At 42.6% G+C, this 24,508-nt stretch overlaps 1 protein-coding gene across 1 annotated transcript; it reads left to right on the plus strand.

The window, feature by feature from the left end:
* The first annotated feature begins 20,689 nt into the window (after positions 1-20,689).
* On the plus strand, positions 20,690-24,006 carry LOC136142094 (CXXC-type zinc finger protein 1-like). Its single transcript, XM_065900157.1, has 8 exons — positions 20,690-20,881; positions 21,008-21,171; positions 21,552-21,759; positions 21,861-21,971; positions 22,295-22,344; positions 22,560-22,656; positions 23,610-23,762; positions 23,860-24,006. Exons 1-8 carry the CDS (start codon positions 20,690-20,692, stop codon positions 24,004-24,006), a joined length of 1,122 nt encoding a protein of 373 aa, XP_065756229.1.
* Positions 24,007-24,508: the final 502 nt, after the last annotated feature.

Genomic DNA, 24,508 nt, shown 5'->3' on the forward strand with positions numbered 1-24,508 from the left:
GTCTTTCTCTTTCTGCCTTACTTAACTCTGTATGACAGACTCTAGGTCTATCCACCTCATTACAACTAGCTCAATTTCGTTTCTTTTTATGGCTGAGTAATATTCCATTGTATATATGTGCCACATCTTCTTTATCCATTCAGCCGATGATGGGCATTTAGATTGTTTCCATCTCCGGGCTAATGTAAATAGAGCTGCAGTGAACATTTCGGTACATGACTCTTTTTTAATTGTGGTTTTCTCAGGGTATATGCCCAGTAGTGGGATTGCTGTGTCATATGGTAGTACTATTTATAGTTTTTTAAGGAACCTCCATACGGTTCTCCATAGTGGCTGTATCAATTCACATTCCCACCAGCAGTGCAAGCATGTTCCCTTTTCTCCACACCGTCTCCAGCATTTACAATTTCTAGATATTTTGATGATGGCCATTCTGACTGGTGTGAGATGATATCTCATTGTAGTTTTGATATGCATTTCTCTAATGATTAATGTTGTTGAGCATTCTTTCATGTGTTTGTTGGCATTCTGTATATCTTCTTTGGAGAAATGTCTATTTAGGTCTTCTGCCCATTTTTGCATTGGGTTGTTTGTTTTTTTGTTATTGAGGTGCATGAGCTGCTTGTAAATTTTGGAAATTTAGCCTTTGTCAGTTGCTTCATTTGCAAATATTTAATATTTAATCCTATTCTGAGGGTTGTGAGGGTTGTCTTTTGGTCTTGTATATGGTTTCCTTTGCTGTTCAAAAGCTTTCAAGTTTCATTAGGTGCAATTTGTTTATTTTTGTTTTTATTTCCATTTCTCTAGGAGGTGAGTAAAAAAGGATCTTGCTATGATTTATGTCATAGAGTGTTCTGCCTATGTTTTCCTCTTAGAGTTGGATAGATTCTGGCCTTACATTTAGGTCTTTAATCCATTTTGAGCTTATTTTTGTGTATGGTGCTAGGAAGTGATCTTATCTCATACTTTTACATGTACCTGTCCAGTTTTCCCAGCACCACTTATTGAAGAGGCTGTTCTTTCTCCACTGTACATTCCTGCCTCCTTTACCAAAGATAAGGTGACCATATGTGCGTGGGTTTATCTCTGGGCTTTCTATCCTGTTCCATTGATCTATCTTTGTTTTTGTGCCAGTACCATACTGACTTGATAACTGTAGCTTTGTAGTATAGTCTGAAGTCAGGGAGCCTGAATCCTCGAGCTCCGTTTTTCATTCTCACGATTGCTTTGGCTATTTGGGGTTTTTTGTGTTTTCATACAAATTGTGAAATTTTTTGTTCTAGTTCTGTGAAAAATGCCAGTGGTAGTTTGATAGGGATTGCATTGAATCTGTAGATTGCTTTGGGTGGTAGAGTCATTTTCACAATGTTGATTCTTCCAATACAAGAACATAGTATATCTCTCCGTCTATTTGTATCATCTTTAATTTCTTTCATCAGTGTCTTATAATTTTCTGCATACGGGTCTTTTGTCTCCTTAGGTAGGTTTATTCCTAGATATTGTATTCTTTTTCTTGCAATGGTAAATGGGAGTGTTTTCTTGATTGCACTTTCAGATTTTTCGTCATTAGTTTATAGGAATGCCAGAGATTTCTGTGCATTAATTTTGTATTCTGCTACTTTTCCGAATTCATTGATTAGCTCTAGTAGTTTTCTGGTAGCATCTTTAGGATTCTCTATGTATAGTATCATGTCATCTGCAAACAGTGACAGTTTTACTTCTTCTTTTCCAATTTGGATTCCTTTTATTTCCTTTTCTTCTCTGATTGCTGTGGCTAAAACTTCCAAAACTATGCTGAATAAGAGTGGTGAGAGTGTGCAACCTTGTCTTGTTCCTGATCTTAGTGGAAATGATTTCACTTTTTCACCATTGAGGATGATGTTGGCTGTGGGTTTGTCATATATGGCCTTTAGTATGTTGAGGAAAGTTCCCTCTATGCCTACTTTCTGCAGGGTTTTTATCATAAATGGGTGTTGAATTTTGTCAAAAGCTTTCTCTGCATCTATTAAGATGATCATATGGTTTTTCTCCTTCAATTTGTTATTATGGTTTATCACATTGATTGATTTGCGTATATTGAAGGATCCTTGCATTCCTGGAATAAACCCCACTTGATCATGGTGTATGATCCTTTTAATGTGTTGTTGGATTTTGTTTGCTAGTATTTTGTTGAGGATTTTTGCATCTATGTTCATCAGTGATATTGGCCTGTAGTTTTCTTTCTTTGTGACATCCTTGTCTGCTTTTGGTATCAAGGTGATGGTGGCCTCGTAGAATGAATTTGGGAGTGTTCCTCCCTCTGCTATATTTTGGAAGAGTTTAAGAAGGATAGGTCTTAGCTCTTCCCTAAATGTTTGATAGAATTCGCCTGTGAAGCCATCTGGTCCTGGGCTTTTGTTTGTTGGAAGATTTTTTTTTTTTTTTTTTTTTTTTTGTGGTACGCGGGCCTCTCGCTGTTGTGGCCTCTCCCATTACGGAGCACAGGCTCTGGACGCGCAGGCTCAGGGGCCATGGCTCACGGGCCCAGCCACTCCGCGGCATGCGGGATCTTCCCGGACCGGGGCACGAACCCGTGCCCCCTGCATCGGCAGGCGGGCTCTCAACCACTGCACCACCAGGGAAGCCCTGTTGGAAGATTTTTAATCATAGTTTCAATTTCGTTTCTTGTGGTTGGTCTGTTCATATTTTCTATTTCTTCCTGATTCAGTCTAGGCAGGTTGTGCATTTCTAAGAATTTGTCCATTTCTTCCAGGTTGTCCATTTTATTGGCATAGAGTTTCTTGTAGTAATCTCTTATGATCTTTTGTATTTCTGCATTGTCAGTTGTTACTTCTCCTTTTTCATTTATAATTCTCTTGATTTGAGTCTTCTCCCTTTTTTTCTTGATGAGTCTGGCTAATGGTTTATCTATTTTGTTTATCTTCTCAAAGAACAAACTTTTAGTTTTATTGATCTTTGATATCGTTTCCTTCATTTCTTTTTCATTTATTTCTGATCTGATTTTTATGATTTCTTTCCTTCTGCTAACTTTGGGGTTTTTTTGTTCTTCTTTCTCTAATTGCTTTAGGTGCAAGGTTAGGTTGTTTATTCGAGATGTTTCCTGTTTCTTAAGGTGGGCTTGTATTGCTATAAACTTCCCTCTTAGAACTGCTTTTGCTGCATCCCATAGGTTTTGGGTCATCGTGTCTCCATTGTCATTTGTTTCTAGCTAGTTTTTTATTTCCTCTTTGATTTCTTCAGTGATCCCTTCGTTAGTAAGTAGTGTATTGTTTAGCCTCCATGTGTTTGTATTTTTTACAGTTGTTTTCCTGTAATTGATATCTAGTCTCAGCGTTGTGGTCGGAAAAGAAACTTGATACAATTTCAATTTTCTTACATTTACCAAGGCTTGGTTTGTGACCCAAGATATGATCTATCCTGGAGAATGTTCCATGAGCACTTGAGAGAAATGTGTATTCTGTTGTTTTTGGATGGAGTGTCCCATAAATATCAATTAAGTCCGTCTTCTTTAATGTATCATTTAAAGCTTGTGTTTCCTTATTTATTTTGATTTTGGATGATCTGTCCATTGGTGAAAGTGGAGTGTTAAAGTCCCCTACTATGAACGTCTTACTGTCAATTTCCCCTTTAATGGCTGTTAGTATTTGCCTTATGTATTGTGGTGCTCCTATGTTGGTTGCATAAATATTTACAATTGTTTTATCTTCTTCTTGGATCGATCCCTTGATTATTATGTAGTGTCCTTCTTTGTCTCTTGTAATAGTCTTTATTTTAAAGTCTATTTTGTCTGATATGAGAATTGCTACTCCCGCATTGTTTTGGTTTCCATTTGCATGGAATATCTTTTTCCATCCCCTTACTTTCAGTCTGTATGTGTCTCTAGGTCTGAAGTGAGTCTCTTGTAGACAGCATATATATGGATCTTGTTTTTGTATCCATTCAGCCAATCTGTGTCTTTTCGTGGGAGCATTTATTCCATTTACATTTAAGGTAATTATCGATATGTATGTTCCTCTTCCCCTTTTCTAAATTGTTTTGGGTTAGTTATTGTAGGTCTTTTCCTTCTCTTGTGTTTCTTGCCTAGAGAAGTTCCTTTAGCATTTGTTGTAAAGCTGGTTTGGTGGTGCTAAACTCTCTCAGCTTTTGCTTGTCTGTAAAGGTTTTAATTTCTCCATCAAATCTGAATGAGATCCTTGCTGAGTAGAGCAATCTTGGTTGCAGGTTTTTCTCCTTCATCACTTTAAATATGTCCTGCCACTCCCTTGTGGCTTGCAGAGTTTCTGCTGAAAGGTCAGCTGTTAACCTTATGGGGATTCCCTTGTGTGTTATGTGTTGTTTTTCCCTTGCTGCTTTTAATATGCTTTCTTTGTATTTAATTTTTGACAGTTTGATTAATATGTGTCTTGGCATATTTCTCCTTGGATTTATCCTGTATGGGACTCTCTGTGCTTCCTGGACTTGATTAACTGTTTCCTTTCCCATATTAGGGAATTTTTCAACTATAATCTCTTCAAATATTTTCTCAGTCCCTTTCTTTTTCTCTTCTTCTTCTGGAACCCCTATAATTCGAATGTTGGTGCATTTAATTTTGTCCCAGAGGTCTCTGAGAGTGTCCTCAGTTCTTTTCATTCTTTTTACTTTATTATTTTCTGCAGTAGTTATTTCCACTATTTTATCTTCCAGGTCACTTATCCGGTCTGCCTCAGTTATTCTGCTATTGATCCCATCTAGAGTATTTTTCATCTCATTTATTGTGTTGTTCATCATTGTCTGTTTCATCTTTAGTTCTTCTAGGTCCTTGTTAAATGTCTCTTGCATTTTGTCTATTCTATTTCCAAGCTTTTGGATCATCTTTACTATCATTATTCTGAATTGTTTTTCAGGTAGACTGCCTATTTCCTCTTCATCTGTTAGATCTGGTGGGTTTTTATCTTGCTCCTTCATCTGCTGTGTGTTTTTCTGTCTTCTCATTTTGCTTATCTTACTGTGTTTGGGGTCTCCTTTTTGCAGGCTGCACTTTCGTAGTTCCCGTTGTTTTTGATGTCTGTCTCCAGTGGCTAAGGTTGGTTCAGTGGGTTGTGTAGGCTTCCTGGTGGAGGGGACTAGTGCCTGTGTTCTGGTGGATGAGGCTGGATCTTGTCTCTCTGGTGGGCAGGTCCACGTCTGTTGGTGTGTTTTGTGGTGTCTGTGGCCTTATTGTGATTTTAGGCAGCCTCTCTGCTAATGGGTGGGGTTGTGTTCCTGTTTTACTAGTTTTTTGGCATAGGGTTTCCAGCACTGTAGCTTGCTGGTCGTTGAGTGAAGCTGGGTGCTGGCATTGAAATGGAGATCTCTGGGAGATTTTCGCCATTTGATATTATGCTGACCTGGGAGGTCTCTTGTTGACCAGTGTCCTGAAGTTGGCTCTCCCACCTCAGAGGCACAGCACTGACTCCTGGCTGCAGCCCCATGAGCCTTTTATCCACACGGCTCAGGGTAAAAGGGAGAAAAAGTAGAGAGAATGAATTAGTAGAAGTAGGTAGAAAGAAAGAAAGAAAGAAAGAAAGAAAGAAAGAAATGAAGAAAGGAAGGAAGGAAGAAGAAAAGAAGGAAAGAAAGAAGAAAAGGAAAGAAGGAAAGAAAGAAAGAAAGGTGGGAGGGAGGGAGGGACGGTGGGGGGAAGGAAGGAAGGAAGGAAGGAAGGAGGTAAGGAAGGAAAAAAGAAAGAAAGAAGATAAAGTAAAATATAATAAAGTTATTAACTTAAAAATAATTATTAAGAAAATAATTTTTTTAAAAATGGACGTATAGAACCTTTGGACAAATGGTGGAAGCAAAGCTATACAGACAAAATCTCATACAGAAGTATACACATACACACTCACAAAAAGAGGGAAAGGGGGAAAAATCATAAATCTTGCTCTCAAAGTCCACCTCCTCAATTTGGGGTGATTCGTTGTCTAAAGGAGGGAGGGAGGGAGGTAGGGCGGGAAGGAAGGAAGGAAGGAAGGAAGGAAGGAGAAAGAAAGCAAGATAAAGTAAAATAAAGTTATTAAAATTAAAATTATTAAGAAAAAAATTTTTTTAAAAAACGGACGAATAGAACCCTAGGAAAAATGGTGGAAGCAAAGCTATACAGACAAAATCTCACACAGAAGCATACACATACACACTCACAAAAAGAGGAAAAGGGGAAAAAAATCATAAATCTTGCTCTCAAAGTCCACCTCCTCAATTTGGGGTGATTCGTTGTCTAAAGGAGGGAGGGAGGGAGGGAGGGCGGGAAGGAAGGAAGGAAGGAAGGAAGGAGAAAGAAAGCAAGATAAAGTAAAATAAAGTTATTAAAATTAAAATTATTAAGAAAAAAATTTTTTTAAAAAACGGACGAATAGAACCCTAGGAAAAATGGTGGAAGCAAAGCTATACAGACAAAATCTCACACAGAAGCATACACATACACACTCACAAAAAGAGGAAAAGGGGAAAAAATCATAAATCTTGCTCTCAAAGTCCACCTCCTTAATTTGGGATGATTTGTTGTCTATTCATGTATTCCACAGATGCAGGGTACATCAAGTTGATTGTGGAGCTTTAATGCGCTGCTGCTGAGGCTACTGGGAGAGATTTCCCTTTCTCTTCTTTGTTCTCACAGCTCCCAGGAGCTCAGCTTTGGATTTGGCCCCGCCTCTGTGTGTAGGTCGCCGGAGGGCGTCTGTTTTTCGCTCAGACAGGACGGGGTTAAAGGAGCCGCTGATTCGGGAGCTCTGGCTCACTCAGGCCGGGGGGAGGGAGCGGCACGGAGTGCGGGGCGAGCCTGCGGCGGCAGAGGCTGGCCTGACGTTGCACCAGCCTGAGGCACGCCATGTGTTCTCCCGGGGAAGTTGTCCCTGGATCCCGGGAACCTAGCAGTGGCAGGCTGCACAGGCTCCCCGGGAAGGCGGGTGTGGGTAGTAACCTGTGCTCACACACAGGCTTCTTGGTGGCAGCAGCAGCAGCCTTAGCGTGTCCTGCCAGTCTCTGGGTCCGTGCTTTTAGCCACGCCTTGCGCCAGTCTCTGGAGCTCCTTTAAGCAGCGTTCTTAATCCCCTCTCCTCGTGCACCAGGAAACAAAGAGGGAAGAAAAAGTCTCTTGCCTCATCGGCAGCTCCAGACCTTTTCCCGGACTCCCTCCCGGCTAGCTGTGGTGCACTAACCCCTTCAGGCTGTGTTCACGCCACCAACCCCAGTCCTCTCCCTGCGCTCCAACCACAGTCCGAGCCTCAGCTCGCAATCCCGCCCACCCCAGTGGGTGAGCCGGTAGGCACCGATCCTCTGTGCGGGAATCTCCCCGCTTTGCGCTCTGCACACCTGTTGCTGCGCTCTCCTCCACGGCTCCGAAGCTCCCCCACTCCGCCACCTGCAGTCTCCACCCGCGAAGGGTCTTCTAGTGTGTGGAAACCTTTCCTCCTTCACAGCTCCCTCCCACTGGGGCAGGTCCTGTCCCTATTCTTTGGTGTCTGTTTATTCTTTTTACTTTTGCCCTACCCAGGTACGTGGGGAGTTTCTTGCCTTTTGGGAGGTCTGAGGTCTTCTGCCAGCGTTCAGTAGGTGTTCTGTAGGAGTTGTTCCACGTGTAGATGTATTTCTGGTGTATCTGTGGGGAGGAAGGTGATTTCCGCGTCTTACTCTTCTACCATCTCCCCTCCTGTCCCGAGTTAATTTTTTTATATGGTGTTACGTAGGGATCCAACTTCATTCTTTCCCATGTGGATATTCAGTTTTCCCAGCACCATTTGTTGAAATGGCTGTTTTTCCCCCACTGAATGGTCTTGATAGCCTTCTCAAAAATCATTTGATCATATATACAAGGGTTTATTTCTGGATTCTCTGTTCTGTTCCATTGGCTTATATGTTTGTCTTTATGCCAGTACCATATTGTTTTGATTACTGTACCTTTGTAGTAAGACTGAAATCAGGAAATGTGAGTCATCCAGTTTTGTTCTTCTTTTTCAAGATTGTTTTGGCTATTCAAGGTCCCTTGAGATTCTATATGAATTTTAGGATTTTTTTGTGTGAAAAAAAATTGGGATTTTGATAAGGATTGCATTGAATCTAGATCAATATTGACATCTTAACTATGTTTCCTAATCTATGAACATGGGTTATTTATCCATTTATTTATGTCTTTATTTTCTTTCAGAAATGTTTTGTAGTTTTCATTGTACAAGTCTTTTAACTTCCTTGGTTAAGTTAATTCCTAAATATTTTTATTCCTTTTGATATTATAAATGCAATTGGTTTTTAAATTTCCGTTTTGGATTGTTCATTGTTAGTGCATACAAATGCAACTGATTTTTGTGTGCTGACCTTATGTCTTGCTACTTTGCTGAATTTGTATATTAGTTCTAACAGGGTTTTTTTTTGCAGTGTCTCTATGGAATGTAGGGTTTTCTACATATAAGAGCATATTATCTGTGAACAGAGATCATTTTACTTCTTCTTTTCCAATTTATATGCCTTTTATTTCTTTTCCTTGCCTAATTGCTCTTGTCAGGACTTCCACTATTATGTTGAATAGAAGTAGCAAAGGTGGGCATCCTTGCCTTGTGTCTGATCTTAGAGGAAGTTTTCAGTCTTTTACCACTGAGTATGGTATTTTCTGTGGGTTTTTCATACATCAATCTTACTATGTTGAGGTAGTTTCTTTCAATTCCTAGTTTGTTGATTTTTTTTTATCATGAAAGAGTGTTGAATTTTGTCAAATGCTTTTTCTCTATCAATTGAAAGGACCATTTGGTTTTTCGACCTTTCATTTTGTTAAGTTAGTGTATTACATTGTTCAGTTTTCATGTTGAGCCAACCATGCATTCCAGAAATAATGATCGTGTTGTATAATCCTAATATGCTGTTTATTTGGTTTGTTGACTATTTTTGTATCAATGTTCATGAGGGATTTTGGTCTGTGATTGATTTTTTTTCTTGTAGTGTCTGTCTGGCTTTGGGATCAGCATAAGGCTGGCCTCATAGAATGAATTAGGGAACATTCCCTACTCTTCAATTTTTTTTGAAAAGCTTCAGAAGGAATGATGTCAGTTTTTCTTTAAATGTTTGGTAGAATTCATTGGGAAAGCTATTAGGCCCAGAGATTTCCTTTCTTGGGAGATTTTTGATTACCAATTCAATCTTTTTACTAATTATTGGTCTCTTCAGATTTTCTATTTCTTCATGGTTTAGTCTTGGTAGGCTTTGTTTTTCTAGGAATTTGTCCATTTCATTTAGGTTATCCAATTTGTTGGCATACAATTGCTCAGAGTACTCTCTTTTAATTCTTTTTATTTCTGTAGAATTAGTAGTAACGTACTCACTTTCATTTTTGATTTTAATAATTTGAATCCTCTGTTTCTTTCTTAGCCCATCTAGCTAAAAGTTTATCCATTTTGTTGATCTTTTCAAGAATCAGCTTTGGGTTTTGTTGCTTTTCTATCACTTTTCTATTCTCTATTTCATTTTATCTCTAATCTTTATTATTTCTTTCCTTCTGCTAGCTTTGGATTTAATTTTTTCCTCTTTTACAGGTTCCTTAAGTTGTAAAGTTAGGTGTTGACTTGAGATCTTTCTTGTTTTTTAATGTGTTTATAGCTATAAATTATCCCTTAGCATTGCTTTCACAGTGTCACATAAGCTTTTCGTTTTCTTAATTTTATTTATTTTTGGGCTGTGTTGGGTCTTCGTTGCTGTGCACAGGCTTTCTCTAGTTGTGGCAAGCAAGGGCTACTCTTTGTTGCAGTGCACAGGCTTCTCATTGTGGTGGCTTCTCTTGTTGCAGGGCAGGGGCTCCAGGCACCAGGCTTCAGTAGTTGCAGCATGCGGGCTCAGTAGTTGTGGTATGTGGGCTCTAGGGTGCATGGGCTTCAGTAGTTGTGGTGCATGGGCTCAGTATTTGTGGCTCATGGGCTCTAGAGTGCAGATTCAGTAGTTGTGGTGCATGGGCTTAGTTGCTCCATGGCATGTGGGATCATCCTGGACCAGGGATTGAACCCGTGTCCCCTGCACTGGCAGGCAGATTCTTAACCACTGCACCATTAGGGAAGTCCTCCATTAGCTTTTTTATGTTATGTTTTCTTTTTCATTTGTCACTAAGTATTTCCTAATGTCCCTTGTGATTTCTTTATTGATCCATTGGATGCTTAAAAGTGTGTTGTTTAGCTTCTACAGATTTCTGAAATTTCCCATTTTCTTTCTGTTATTGATCTCTAATTTCATCCCATTGCTTTTATTCTTTTAATATTTTATTTTATTTTTTATACAGCAGGTTCTTATTAGTTATCTATTTTATACATATTAGTGTATATATGTCAATCCCAATCTCCCAATTCATCCCACCACCACCGCCCCCACCCCACTTTCCTCCCTTGGTGTCCATACGTTTGTTCTCTACATCTGTGTCTCTATTTCTGCCTTGTATACCGGTTCACCTGTACCATTTTTCTAGATTCCACATATATACATTAATGTACGATATTTGTTTCTCTCTTTCTGCCTTACTTCACTCTGTATGACAGTCTCTAGATCCATCCACGTCTCTACAAATTACCCAATTTCGTTCCTTTTTATGGCTGAGTAATATTCCATTGTATATAGGTACCACATCTTCTTTACCCATTTGATTGTCGATGGGCATTTAGGTTGCTTCCATGCCCTGGCTATTGTAAATAGTGCTGCAATGAACATTGGGGTGCATGTGTCTTTTTGAATTATGGTTTTCTCTGGGTATATGCTCAGTAGTGGGATTGCTGGACCATATGGTAATTCTATGTTTTGTTTTTTAAGGAACCTCCATACTGTTCTCCACAGCGGCTGTATCAATTTACATTCCCACCAACAGTGCACGAGGGTTCCGTTTTCTCCACACCCTCTCCAGCATTTGTTGCTTGTAGATATTCTGATGATGCCCATTCCCATTGTTTTTAGAAAAGATACTCTGTATGATATCTAACTTTTAGAAAATATTGAGATTTAATCTGTGGCCTAACATGTGGTCTATCGTGGAATATGTCCCATGTACACTTGTGAAGGATGTGTGTTCTGCTGTAGTGGGTAGAGTGTTCTGTATATGTCTGTTAGATCGAGTTTGTTTACTGTGTTGTTCATGTCCTCTGTTGCCTTAGTTATCTCTTGTCTGGTTGTTGTATTCATTATTGCGAGTAGAGTGTTGAAGTCTCCAACTATTATTGTAGAACTATCTATTTCTCCATTCAATTCTGTTAATTTTTCTTCATATATTTTGATGGTCTGTTATTAGGTGTGTAAATGTTTATAATTGTTATATATTCTCACTGTTTTGAACTTTTAATTAATATATAATGTCCTTCCACTTCTCTTGTCAAGAGTTTTTGCCTAAAAATTTATTAGTCTGATATTCGTATAGCCATCCCTGCTCTCTTTTGGTTATTATGCATGGAATAACCTTTTACATACTTTCACTTTCAGCCTATTAGTGTTCAGGGATCCAAAATGAATTTCTTGTAGACCCCATACAGTTGGATCACTTTTTTGAAAAAAATCCTTTCTGCCAATCTCTATCTTTTGATTGGAGAGTTTAATCCATTTACATTAAAATAATTACTGATAAGGAGGGACTTACTTCCATTTTGACATTTGTTTTCTGTATGTCTTTTAGCTTTCTGTCCCTCCTTCCCTGCAACACTGTCTTCCTTTGTGTTTAGTTGTTGGGGTTGTTTTTTTTTTTGGTAATGAAATTTTAAAATTCCTTTCTTATTTCCTTTGGTGTATATTTTATAGCAATTTTCTTTGTGGTTACCATGGCGGTTTCATTTAACAGCCTAACGTTATTACACTCTAATTTGAATTTACACCAGCTTAACTTCAGTAACATATACAAATTTCTCCTTTAATAGCCCCATCCCCACCTCTTTCAGTTGTTGATTTCACAAAATTACTTCTTTATACATTGTGTGTTCAAAAACTTAAGCTAATAATTTTTTTTAAAATACATTAGCCTGTCAAATTATGTAGACAACAAAATGTGGAGTTACAAACCAAAGTTATAATAATAGTAGCTTCTAGATTAATAATTGCTTTTTTTAATGTAGTAGTCTCTTAAATCATGTAGAAAACAAACAGTGTGGTTATGCACCGTTGTTACAATAATGCTGCCTTTTATAATTGCCCATGTATTTACCTTTACTGAGATCTTTTTTTTTCATATGGCTTCAAGTTACTCTCTATTGTCCTTTCATTTCAACCTTCATGACTCCCTTTATCATTTCTTTTTTTTTTACCATCTTTATTGGAGTATAATTGCTTTACAATGGTGTGTTAGTTTCTGCTTTATAACAAAGTGAATCAGTTATACATATGTTCCCATATCTCTTCCCTCTTGTGTCTCCCTCCCTCCCACCCTCCCTATCCCACCCTCCCTATCCCACCCCTTTAGGTGGTCACAAAGCACCGAGCTGATCTCCCTGTGCTATGCGGCTGCTTGCCCCTAGCTATCTATTTTATGTTTGGTAGTATATATATGTCCATGCCACTCTCTCACATTGTGAAGACTATTTCTTAAAATAAACCTTAAAACTTTGGTTTTTATAACATGCAATATATGAATCACCAACAACTGTTGTAGGAACACTGTGCTGGGAGTCATTCACACTCCAGCATTGCCTTAACTGTCTAGTAGAGGAGAGAAACCTGCATCCCATGCAGTGACCCAAAGCAGAATGACAGAGGTGTTGTGAGAAAACTGAAAAAGAGGAGCAAGGGGTTTGGGGATGGCTTCCCAGTGGGGCAGGCACCTGAGCTTAACCTTGAAAGTAAGCAGAAAGTTGACAGGCAAAAGCAGACAAATACAAAACAGACAAGTACAGGCAACTCTCCCCCATCCTTTATAATTCCACGGTTAAAAAAAAGAGGAACACCACTCACTATTATAACTATTTCCACAAGTGCATTCAGAAGAGAAGCAGGTCACTTGGTTGGAAAGGAAGTAGAGGGAACTTCCCAGATGGTGATGCCAAAGCTGAGTCTTGAAGGGTGAGCAGGACTAAGCAAAAGAGAAGGACAAGCCTGAGCAAAGGCCTGGAATGTGGAAGCCCATGCTGGATTGACAAGAGAGTGACTATCCAGGATGTCCTGAGTGTTTGACACCTGGAGGGCCTGGGAAGAGGATTTGTCTATCACAGGAAAGTGGGGTCCTGTCATAGAGAACTTTGATGGGCACACCATAGAGTGGAGAACTGATTCTGAATACCCTGGGAATCCAGGGAAGATTCCCAAGGAGAATGGTGACATAATTTTTTCATCTGTGGCCCTTTGGGAAGACAACCCTGGAGGCAAAGTGGATTAGCCAGCCACATCTCAGAGGTGGGAGTTCATTATAATGTAAAATAAAGGAAACCTGAACTAGGGCTTTGGAACTGGCGATGAAAGAAATCAGCAGTAAAGAGACAGGAGATATTGGAGAAGTAGGTCTGAAGTCAGAGGTGAAGAGCAAAACGCTGTCCGAGATTCTTTGAATGAGCCACAGTGATGAAAAATAACTCAAAGGGAAGTTAAAAGTTTAGCTGGGACAAAACAAGTAGTGCTTATAAACATTCACAGCCATAGAGAGGTAGTAATGCTTTCTTTAGAGCTCACAGACTGCTTCTTAGTTCAGCTCGAATTTCTCACCCCTTGCCCCAATCCCTAAACTGGATTTGATAAAAACTGTAAAGATTTAGTAGGGGATACTGTTGTAGTTTATCTTATGACAGGGCCGAAAGTAAGCTCATCACAAGGGATGAATTGTGCCGAAGCACAGCAGTAGAGGGCTGCCACTCGCTCAGGCAAAACAGCGCCGTCTGTCCTGCTGTGATAGCTTTTATTAAAGCGTTATCTACGTTTACATTTTAAGACTTGTTTTCTTAACATTTCAGAAATGCCAAAGCAGCAACCAACGTTTTTATTAATTATACAAGCAATAATTGGCTTTCTTGAAAACATGCCGTGCTTCGTCCTTGAGCACAAAAGCACCACAAAGTTCCCACCATTATTTTGATTATACTGAAGTAGCACAAGGACATTTCCTTGCGTTCCCACCACTCTGATTATATTGAGGACATCTCATGGATCAGTGCCCAAAGCACTGAATGCTTCTTCGCAGGCTCCCGGTTTGCCGGGGCGGGGGTGGCGGGGGGGCTCAAAGCATTCAGGACTGTTCACAGCTCTGGCTTATCCGCCAGTCCCCAGTTTGCTGCGGGGGGGCCTCATGGGTCACGTCTCCTTTCCATGTCCTCAGTTATCCCACTACATTTCCCTCTTTTTGTTTTATAATTTTTGTAGCATCAAGGAGAACATGGCAGCATTACTCTCGGTACTAAACTACATGGAATTATTTTGCAGCTTGTGCAGCATCAAGGAAAACACAGCAGCTTGTTGCGATGGTGCATGGCGGGTAGGTTTCACTAGTCATCAGACTACAATTAAACATATGATTATTATTATAATGAGCATTAGCAATCCTGCAGTAGAAGCTGTTATGGCTATAATACCCATGACAGCTGCAATCAACATTCCTACAAATCTTTTACTTCTTTTTAATGCATCAGCTAAATATTGCAAAACAGCCATAGGAAGAGATTCCTGCCATTCCCTTCCAAGATTGACAGGAAGCCAAAGACCTCTCCGAGCTCGTAAGATATACAAACTTTCAGTAGATATGATAAAAGATATACTAGAGTTAATGCAAGTATACAGAGAGCAATTTTTACCCATTATAATACCTTGAGTCTCATTCCATACAGCTGGTCCCTTTAACAATATATAAGGTAATTTCACACAACTACGAGTATATCGAGTAACATTTTCATGAAAAGTCAAACTATGATTTCCAGATTTGTTAACCATATGTCCTACCCAAGCATTAATCTTTTTCAAAGCTGTCATAAGCTTCCACAAATCCTTTTGGATAGGATATCCATTTAAATGAGGACCAGGAGGAGAAAACCCTCCTGCATGCCATAGTATGGTATCATTAATAGTATTGCTATAAATAGTGTTATCTTCTCTATGCCAGTGTAAATTCTTCAGACCCCTTTTTCCTCGGGCAGAGCCAAAAGGGCTCCAATCAATGACGCTTCCCCAAGAAGTATTAACAAGAACCCAAGCCATTTCTCCTGGGCATCAAGTCCAATGGACCCAATCCGATAATCGGTCCACAAGAGGCACCTGGCATGGAGGCAAGTAAGGTGTGGAAACATTTTCATTAAGAGTGGAATTAGAACTTTTAAAACTATAAGCACTCAAAAGATATAACCCATGATATCTGCTTTCATTTTTGACAGCACTTAACCATGCCTGATAATTCATTTTAAGGCAATGATCTCCCTTTCCCATACAAATAGGAGGTCCATTAACACCCACCGTGTAATTCTCTATTATTTTTTTTCTTCTTCCGGCTTCAAAGGGCCTCTATCATCAAAAGGACCAGGCAACCATCCAGACTCATTTACATATACAAGAATTGGGGCATCCCACCAGGTAACCCCCATATTAAGAGGAGGGTCAGGAATATAAGTCCAATAAGTATGGTTAGTACAATTTATCTCATTGGCTGATATGTTTATTACCTGTGTAGACAACATTGCCAACATAGCCACAAAAGACTGGTTCTAGTGAGAGGTTTACCCTGTGAAATGACAAGATTTTTAGCAGTGCCTGCAAACTTTTTCGTTTGCCCCCAGGTCAATGGAGGTGCCTTCTTCTTTCCACCAAGTAGCAGTCTTGGCAAGCGCCTTTCAATCCTGTGGAATTAATATATTTTTGGAAGCATACCTAGACAAAAGACCTTGAACATAATTAGAATGCATCCCATATGCATTAATAGCTTTTTTAGCATTTAAAAAATTTTTACATCATGAGGGTTATACTTAACATTTATATAACCATTTGGAAATTGATCATTAGCAGGCATAGCTTGTCTAATAATAGGGAAAGCAAAAAATGGTTCAGAATATTGCTTTTCTTCCTTATTCATCTCTTCTTCCAACAATAGTCTATTAGATTCAGGTTTTAGAGGAAAGCGAAACTGACGAGAGGCTCCAACAGGATAAGGGGAGGAGCCGAAGGAATAGTAGGACATGGCTCCTGATATGAGGGAGTGGTAGCATTATTTTTATTTTTTTTCAATTTAACCATTAAATTTTTTAACTTTGAAAGTATATCAGAAATCTCATTCTGTTGAGAGAGTGGCATCTCATTTTGTTTGTTAGTCTGTTCCTAACCTTTATCATCATCAGAAAAAGCCCCTTCATCACTGGAATCTGAAAAATCCTCTCCTGTCTCAGACACAAGGGGAGGCGGAGGAAGATCCTCTATAGGAGACTCACGAAACAGAGTACGAAAAGCAGCAGAATGATCGGGAGCAGAACTCGGACGCTGAGGGCGCGCCCCATTTTCACTTTTTGTCTCAGATTGTAATGGTTCCAGGGCAAGGGAAATTAATTTACAAAGAGACCAAACACGGACAGATATAGGGTCTCCATGCTGATGAGCTCTTCTTAAGGCTCGCATAACCTGTTTCCAAACTTTTAAATTCAACTGGTTATGACCAGTAGATTGAAACCAGTAACAATGTTACGTACCAGCGCAAACAATTCATCAAAAGATTCTGGTTTCACCTTCACTCCTGAACTCCGTAATAACTGTTTCAGGAGTCTAATGTATTGAAATTCTACTGAATGAGAATTCCCCATTACAGTTACTCTACTGTTGCCGAAGGTTTCGCTTACTCTGAGCGGACCAATTTCCCCTTCGGTCCCGTGATCACGAGATTACTTACCTTCAAGTCCCTGTTCGGGTGCCAAATGTTGTAGTTTATCTTATGACAGGGCCGAAAGTAAGCTCATCACACGAGATGAATTGTGCCGAAGCACAGCAGTAGAGGGCTGCCACTCGCTCAGGCAAAACAGCCCCGTCTGTCCTGCTGTGGTAGCTTTTATTAAAGCATTGTCTACGTTTACATTTTAAGACTTGTTTTCTTAACATTTCAGAAATGCCAAAGCAGCAACCTACGTTTTTATTAATTATGCAAGCAATAATTGGCTTTCTTGAAAACATGCCGTGCTTCGGCCTTGAGCGCAAAAGCAGCACAAAGTTCCCACCATTATTTTGATTATACTGAAGTAGCACAAGGACATTTCCTTGCGTTCCCACCACTCTGATTATATTGAGGACATCTCATGGATCAGTGCCCAAAGGACTCAATGCTTCTTCGCAGGCTCCCGGTTTGCCGGGGCGGGGTGGGGGGGGCGGGGGGGGCTCAAAGCATTCAGGACTGTTCACAGCTCTGGCTTAGTCTCATGCCCCCGGTTTGCCGGGCGGGGGGGGGGGAGCACAAAGCGATCAGGAATGTTTGCAGTTCTGGCTTATTAGCCAGCCCCCAGTTTGCTGGGGGGGGCGCTCATGGGTCACGTCTCCTTTCCATGTCCTCAGTTATTCCACTACAGGATACTGTCTTTAGAGGCTAGGCTCGAACCAGGACAATAGCTTCTTAACAGCAACATCTTAACATTTTTGAACTTTGCTTTTCTACATGGTGATTAGTTAGATGCAACTCTAGGGCAAATTACAGCATTAATTTGCTCTTATCTTCAAGGAATAATATGCAGCCAGGTAAATTGCAGTAATTTGCCACTTTGCAACAACACCAGGCAAGGCACCTGATCATCAGTGGCTACTGGACACTCTTGTGTGTCATGTGTAAGCTGGGCACTGCGCAACCAGTAGTGAGCAAGACCAACGTTGTCCCTGCCTTCATTTCTAGTTGAGGAAGATGGGTGTGACAAAACAGGTGTGAGGGGTTCAGACAATGCCTCCATTTACTTCTTAATTTCAAGATTAAAATAAAAGAAACATTCTTGCTATATAATTATGTCCACAAATTCATTCAGAAGAGAGGCTGGTCATCCAGATGGAAAGGAAGCAGAGAGAGCTTCCCAGACGGTGATGCCAAAGCTGAGTCCTGAAAGGTGAGCAGTGTGATTGTAGTCTTTCACAATGATAATGTTTTTTTCTATTTTACTTTTGTTTTGCTTTTACTAATATATTTTTCTTTATTTTCATTTTACATCATTTTAATCATGTATTATGTAAGATTGGATTTAATTATATAAGATTGGATATTATCATGTATTATATAAGATTTTTACATGTTCATGGCGAATCAAATCATTATAGAATGACCCTTCGAACCCCAATTAATACTTTTTGTCTTAGTGTTTTTAGTCTGATATTAATATAATTGACCTTGCTCTATTTTGATTAGCATGTACCTGGCAAATTTCCTTCCATCCTTTTATTTCAAACGTTTCTGTATCCTTATGATTTGCCAGGTTTGGCATAAACAGCATATGGCTAGACTTGTTAATTTTCATCCAAAATGACAATCTCTGACTTTAACTGGAGAGTTTACCCCATTAACAATTTTTTATTACTGATTATGTAATAAAGTATAAATTTCAAATATGAACTTATTACTACCTTCTTACATTTTTCTTTCTATTTTTCCTGCCTTTCCATAAATCTTTTTCTACTGTCTCGACTTCTAAAAGCTGATTTACTTGTTTTTCTTTGTTTTTCTCATTGCCTACCTCATGATTTAAATAGCAGATAGTAAAATGGTACTAATATGAAATTATTCAAAATAATTGGAAATGATAAAGGGATCAGTTTTCCTACCACATACAATAATGCGGTGAAGATCCTCTGATGTGTGAAGCAGTGAGGCGCTGGTGTCAAAAGAAACAAGTGTATCCTTCATGGCGCACAGAACAGCGTGCACGTAACTATGGTTTCTCTGTAACCATTTGTTTCAAACTTTGGGCTGTACAGCAGCTCCGTTATTAAGGGTCTGGAGCAAGTGCAAACACAGTACTTTCGGGAAGGGGTGGCGCTAAGGTCGATACCGGACCCGAAGTCGCTTTGCTGCCGTTTTTACCTCAGCTGCCTTGAAGCTCTCCTCCGTGTAGCAACTTCTGGGCGCTGAGGTATCTTGTCAGGGCTTTGAAGACGGAGGGGCGGGTGACGGGGTCGTCCAAGGGGATTTGGGGGTTGATAACGGGTGTCTTTGGAGTCAGTATGGGGACTTGTTCGAATTTGAGTTGAGCGCTCAGATCATTATTTTCTGTCTTCTTATATTGTCAGCTGAGACCACAGATGGGTATGTATTGTTTTCGTTAAGCTCTAAGTATTTTCTAATTTCCGTTATTATTATTTTTTTTACCAAGAGTTTAGAAATGCCTTTTCAATTTTCAAAAGTTAAGGCTTTTGTTTCTAACGCAACTTATCTGTGCCCTGTGTGATGCTTATTCATTGGAAAGTGTTCAGACTTCCTTTAAGACTAAGGCCAGGGTGAGTTTTTATTAATATTGCATCTGTAGCTCGAAACTAGTATGTGTTCTCTGGTAGATAACTGTCTTAACCAAAACGTGTGTATTCTCTGTGTGTGTGCTTGCTCTTTTAATCTTTGAGAGTAATGATTTGCGTGTGTGTGCAAATGCACACAAACTTTTAAAAACATTTGTATATTTATATATTTTAGTAGGCGTTACTGGGTTCAGGTAGGAGTAGTTTTCAGAATAAAGATTGTCAAATTATTCTAGGTGAGTGAGTCAGGGCAGACAGCGCACAGCGTGGCACGTGCAAGTGGGGGAGGGGGCAGGGCTTGGCATGGCTCAGCACGTGAGAGGTAAGGCAGAACAGAGTACGTACAGGAAGTGGGGAGGGGTATATGAGGCTGAGAGTCTGGGAGGCGGGCAGGGCCTGGCAGCGCATGGGACCCACAGGGCTGGGAGCCTTAAGGCAAGACAGAGTGTGTCCAAGAAAGCAGAGTCAGGCACGTGGAGCCTGGAGAGACTAGGCAGAGTGGGCGGGACAGAAAGGTGGGCGGAGCATGTCTGAGGGGCTGGGCCGGCTGGGCAGAGGAGGCTTGTCTGGGACCATGGTGTAGGGCAAGCAGGGTAGCAGGTGTGTCCTGGAGGGTGGACAAGGCAGGCTGAGCCCTCTAAGTGTAAGGAGGTGGAGTCTAGCTTTTCTGGGTGGATATGCAGGGCCTTATGAATTCGACTGGGCAAGATGCAGCCAGATGGACTAGCCAAGTGTGTCTGGATAAGGTGGGCAAGCAGGGCCAGGTGGTGCCAGTCATTCCCAGGCAGGCAAGACCTAGTGTATCCAGGCAGGTGCTGTGGGCCCCAGCCACAGTGGCCAGAGGGTGAGGCCAGGAGTGTTGGGGCAGGGTGAGCCCATCCCCACCCACTTAGTGCTGACCCAGAGGCCTCCTTCCATCAGCACAGGAGCGCTACTTATAATCCCTGGTCTCTGGTGAATCTAGGACACAGGGTGGTTGGGGGAATGGAGCTGGTGCGAGGGTCTGCCCGTCAGTTCTTAACTGGGATACTCTCAGAGACTTTGCCATAGTCCCCCTGACAACTGCTCACTCGATCACACCTGCCTCAACTACAGAAGTCTGAGCTGTCCCAGAAGTACCAGGTGGGGGCAATGCCATCGGCAGTAAAGGAGGCCATACACCAGCTGTTGTCTGAAAAGGACCTGCCTCAGTACTGAAGCTTATACCAGGACTTTTATATACGAGATTCTTGACAGTCAAAGCCTGATGAGTGTATGGCAGGGCCCCTGCGTGGAAGGATAAGGACATTGAAGGCAGGGAGGCTCAGCAATGAAGAGAGAGGAGGCACGGAGTGTCCAGCGATCATTTAAGAAACAAATTGGGGAGACCTGTCAGCATTTTTCTAGCCTACAGCCCTGGATGAATGACACTGAGGACTTCCCATTCCTAGATTCTGCACTGCAGAAGCAGGCAATGGATACGAAGAAAAGGAAGAATTTGAAGAAAAAAGTGGAGTGGAAGGTGACAGAAATGGTGGAATGGGGGGCATGGAGGCAGAGGTTGGGGGCAGAATGCAAGGTAGTAGTACAGGGTTAGGGGGCTGACACTGATTCCCCTGCCCCTGCTTTGACCACTCTTGTCTCACAGAAGGAGAAGCAGCAGAAGCTCATGGAAAAGTCAGAAGACCCAGAGCAGTCAGATGCCGAGCACCCAGCCTCACTGCGGCAGTGCCTGGGACCTGGCTGTGTGCACCCCACCCGGCCAGGCTCCAAGTACTGCTCGGACGACTGTGGCATGAAGCTGGCAGCTGAGTGAGTGCACCTGGAGGTTAAGCAACAGGGAATAAAGTAGGGCATGATCTATGCCAGCTGTAAGTCCATCTACCCCGCTACCTATGTATCCTCCACCACTCGTCCACTCACCCACCTGTCCATCCACCCTTACATCCACCGACCCGCTGAACCACCCATCCACGTTCTATCCACCAACCCACTCATTCACCCTCAACAGTCACTTACCCACCCAGCTGTCTAGCCATCCACCCAACCATCCACCATCCAAGCACGCATTCACCAACATTCACTCATCTACCATTCATTATCCTAAACATCCACCATTCGGTCACTCATCCATTTCTTCTTATTTTGATGTCCCCACATACGCATTCCATTCTTGCTGTCTCCCCTTCCAGCCGCATCTATGCGATCCTGCCCAAGCGCATCCAGCAGTGGCAGAAGAGCCCTTGCGTTGCTGAGGAGCATGGCAAGAAAATGCTCGAGCGCATCCACCGTGAACAGCAGGACACCCACACCCGCCTGAAGGACATAGAGTGCCATTTCCATGAACTTGAGGCCATCATTCAGCGTGGCAAGCAGCAGCCTGTGTGCAAAGATGAAGAGGTGAGTGGGAATGCGTGGGGTGGAGCAGAAAGGTGCCTGATATCTTGCCCTGCCGTCCCCACCCTGCACTGCTTTACTGGCCCTTCTACTGTCCTATGCAGAGTGACAAACGTGGCAGGAACAGCGTCAACCTGCAGATCTTCTGTGTCTCCTGCGGGCAACCCATCAAAATGCAGGTTGCCCTGCGCCACATGGAGCACTGCTTCGCCAAGGTTGGAGCATTGGCTGGGGGAAGATGGGGCAAGGATGTTTTTGGCTGGGTGGGGTCCATGAGGAGGGGGGCAGGTTTGGTGCCCGGGTATTTGTTGTAGAAGAGAATACAACACACATCCATGGCTCTACCCATTTGTGCTTTTCTTCCATCCCCAGTAAAGGGGCCAAGATTTGGGCATCAGCCACTGGTGAGGGGGGGACATGGCTGAGCAGACAGGAGCGTAGGGTCCACAGGGAGCAAATGTGTTGTTTGGGGCTTTTTCATGGGAGGTCACGCAGTGTGTGTCTATCGTTCCTCCCATGTGTACTCTTTTTTCCCCAGTATGAGCGCAAATCGCCCTTCACGTCCATGTACCCCACTCGCATTGAGGGGTGAGTGTGAGTGCTACTCAGGGTCAAAGGCACGATGTGGACGAGGTCAGGAGCAGGGTGGGCAAGATCAAGGGCAGGATGTGGGTAGGCTCAGAGACAGAGGTGGGCAGATTAGCGGCAGGGTGTAGGTGGGGTTGGGGACAAAGTGTGGGCAGGGTTCAGGGCGGGACCACCCTCCTCCTGACCCTTAGCACCTCACTTTCACCTGTCCCCAGAGCCACAAGGCTCTTCTGTGATGTTTACGACCCATGGAGTAAGAGCTACTGTAAGCGACTCCAGGTGCTATGCCCTGAGCACTCGAAGGACCCCAAGGTGAGACTTTTCTTTCTCTACCTCATCGCCCTCCATTCCTCCCCTTCTCCCTACCTGACCACCTTCCTCTCGTCCTCCAGTGCTTGATTGCCTCCTATTCCTTCTTCCTTCTGCGTGACTGCCTTCTTACCTCCTGGCCAATCCCTATGTATCCCCTCCTCCTTTCCTGACCTCCCCTACATCCCCCTCCTCACTGCCCAATCACTTTCTAGTTTTACTTTTCTCTCTGCCTGTTTATTTATTCATAATCTCCTTGCCTGACCCCGCAGGCCAACATTTCTCTCTCCCTCTGCCTGACCAGCCTCCGTTCCTCTGCTCCTCACTGCACAACCATTCCCCATTCTTCCCTTCTCCTTGCTTGCTCATCTCCCTTCTTTTCCTAGCCCCTGCCTGACCACCCCACAATCCCCCCTCTCTCCCTGCATGGTTACCCTCAATTCCTCTCTTCTCACTTGCTGACTTCCTTCCATTCTTATTCTCCCTGCCTCACTTCCCCAATCGCCTTCTCACTGCTTGTCATCTCCTAAATCCCTTCTTCTTCCCTGTTTGATCAGCCCCCATCCCTTTCACCCTCCCAGCCTTATTCCTCACCTCCCCCATGCTTTACCAACCCTCATTCATCTACTTCTCCCTGTCAGACCTCCCCTCCATCCTTCCTCTCCTTCCTGTTTGATCTCTTTCTGTTCTTCCGTCCTTCCTGCCTGATCACCTCCATTCCTACATCCCTGCTTAACTTCTTCCTCCATTCTCCATGATTGATCATCCCCCTTTGGCCCCCTCTTCTTTACCTAATCACTGAATTCCTCTCTTCGCCCCTGCTAGGTCACCACTCCGCATTCCTCTCCTTCCTGCCTGCCTGCCCTCTCTTCCCCTCTTCCTTGCATCCTGCCTGCCTGATCACCCTCCATTTGCCACCCTTCACGTACCTCATCATCTTTCATTCTTCCCCACAGGTACCGGATGAAGAAGTGTGCGGTTGCCCACTAGTGAAAAACGTCTTTGAGCCCACCGATAATTTCTGTTGCCTCCCCAAACGCTTGTGCAGTCACCACTACTGCTGGGAGAAGCTGAGACGTGCCGAGGTGGACCTAGAGCGCGTGCGCATGGTACGTACGTTACATGGTACGTTACATGGTATGCCCCTTAGGGGCTGAGAGGCGGGATGGAATCCTAGAAGCCCCTTCTCATGCTTGCCCCCCACAGTTGCTCAAGCTGGAAGAGCTGGTTGAGCAGGAGCACAAGGTGCGCACAGCCATGAAGAATCGGGCAGGGCTGCTGGCCCTGATGCTTCATCAGACAATCCAGCATGACCCGCTCACCACTGACCTACGCTCCAGAGTAGACAGCTGAGCTCTGCTCAGCTGAGGTCCTGTACTCAACACCCTGTGCAAGGGAGACACTCTACGAATTCCTCACACACCTGTTGCTCTAATATATTTCTCAGGGCATCTCAGAGTTTCTCTGTGCTTCTCTGCTCCCCATTTAGTCTCCTGTCTCAGTCTACGCCTCCTTGAGGTGGGGTGGTCCTCAAAATCCCCCTCTTTCTGTCCGTTCCTGTATCCCCCGTCTCTTTCTTTCCTGAATCTGGGTGCGGTCAGGAGACCTGCCCTGCCCTCATCTCCCACCATCCTGAGTTTTGTTTAAAAACTTTAGAACAAGAGATTTTAATATCCTCTGGTGGCCCCTAAGCCGTTCTCTCTGGCCACAAACCCAATTCCGAACCTCCAGTGGTGGTGGGTGACAGTGCAGCTTTACTTGGGGGGTGGGCTACAGTGCACATTTGGGGGTGCCTGTGATGCCCACTGTGCTCGGTGCATCCTCTTCTGTCAACGGAGATGTGATCTTATGAAGG

The sequence above is a fragment of the Phocoena phocoena genome, chromosome X (genome assembly GCF_963924675.1).
Source record: "Phocoena phocoena chromosome X, mPhoPho1.1, whole genome shotgun sequence".
In the NCBI taxonomy this organism is placed as follows: Eukaryota; Metazoa; Chordata; class Mammalia; order Artiodactyla; family Phocoenidae; genus Phocoena; species Phocoena phocoena.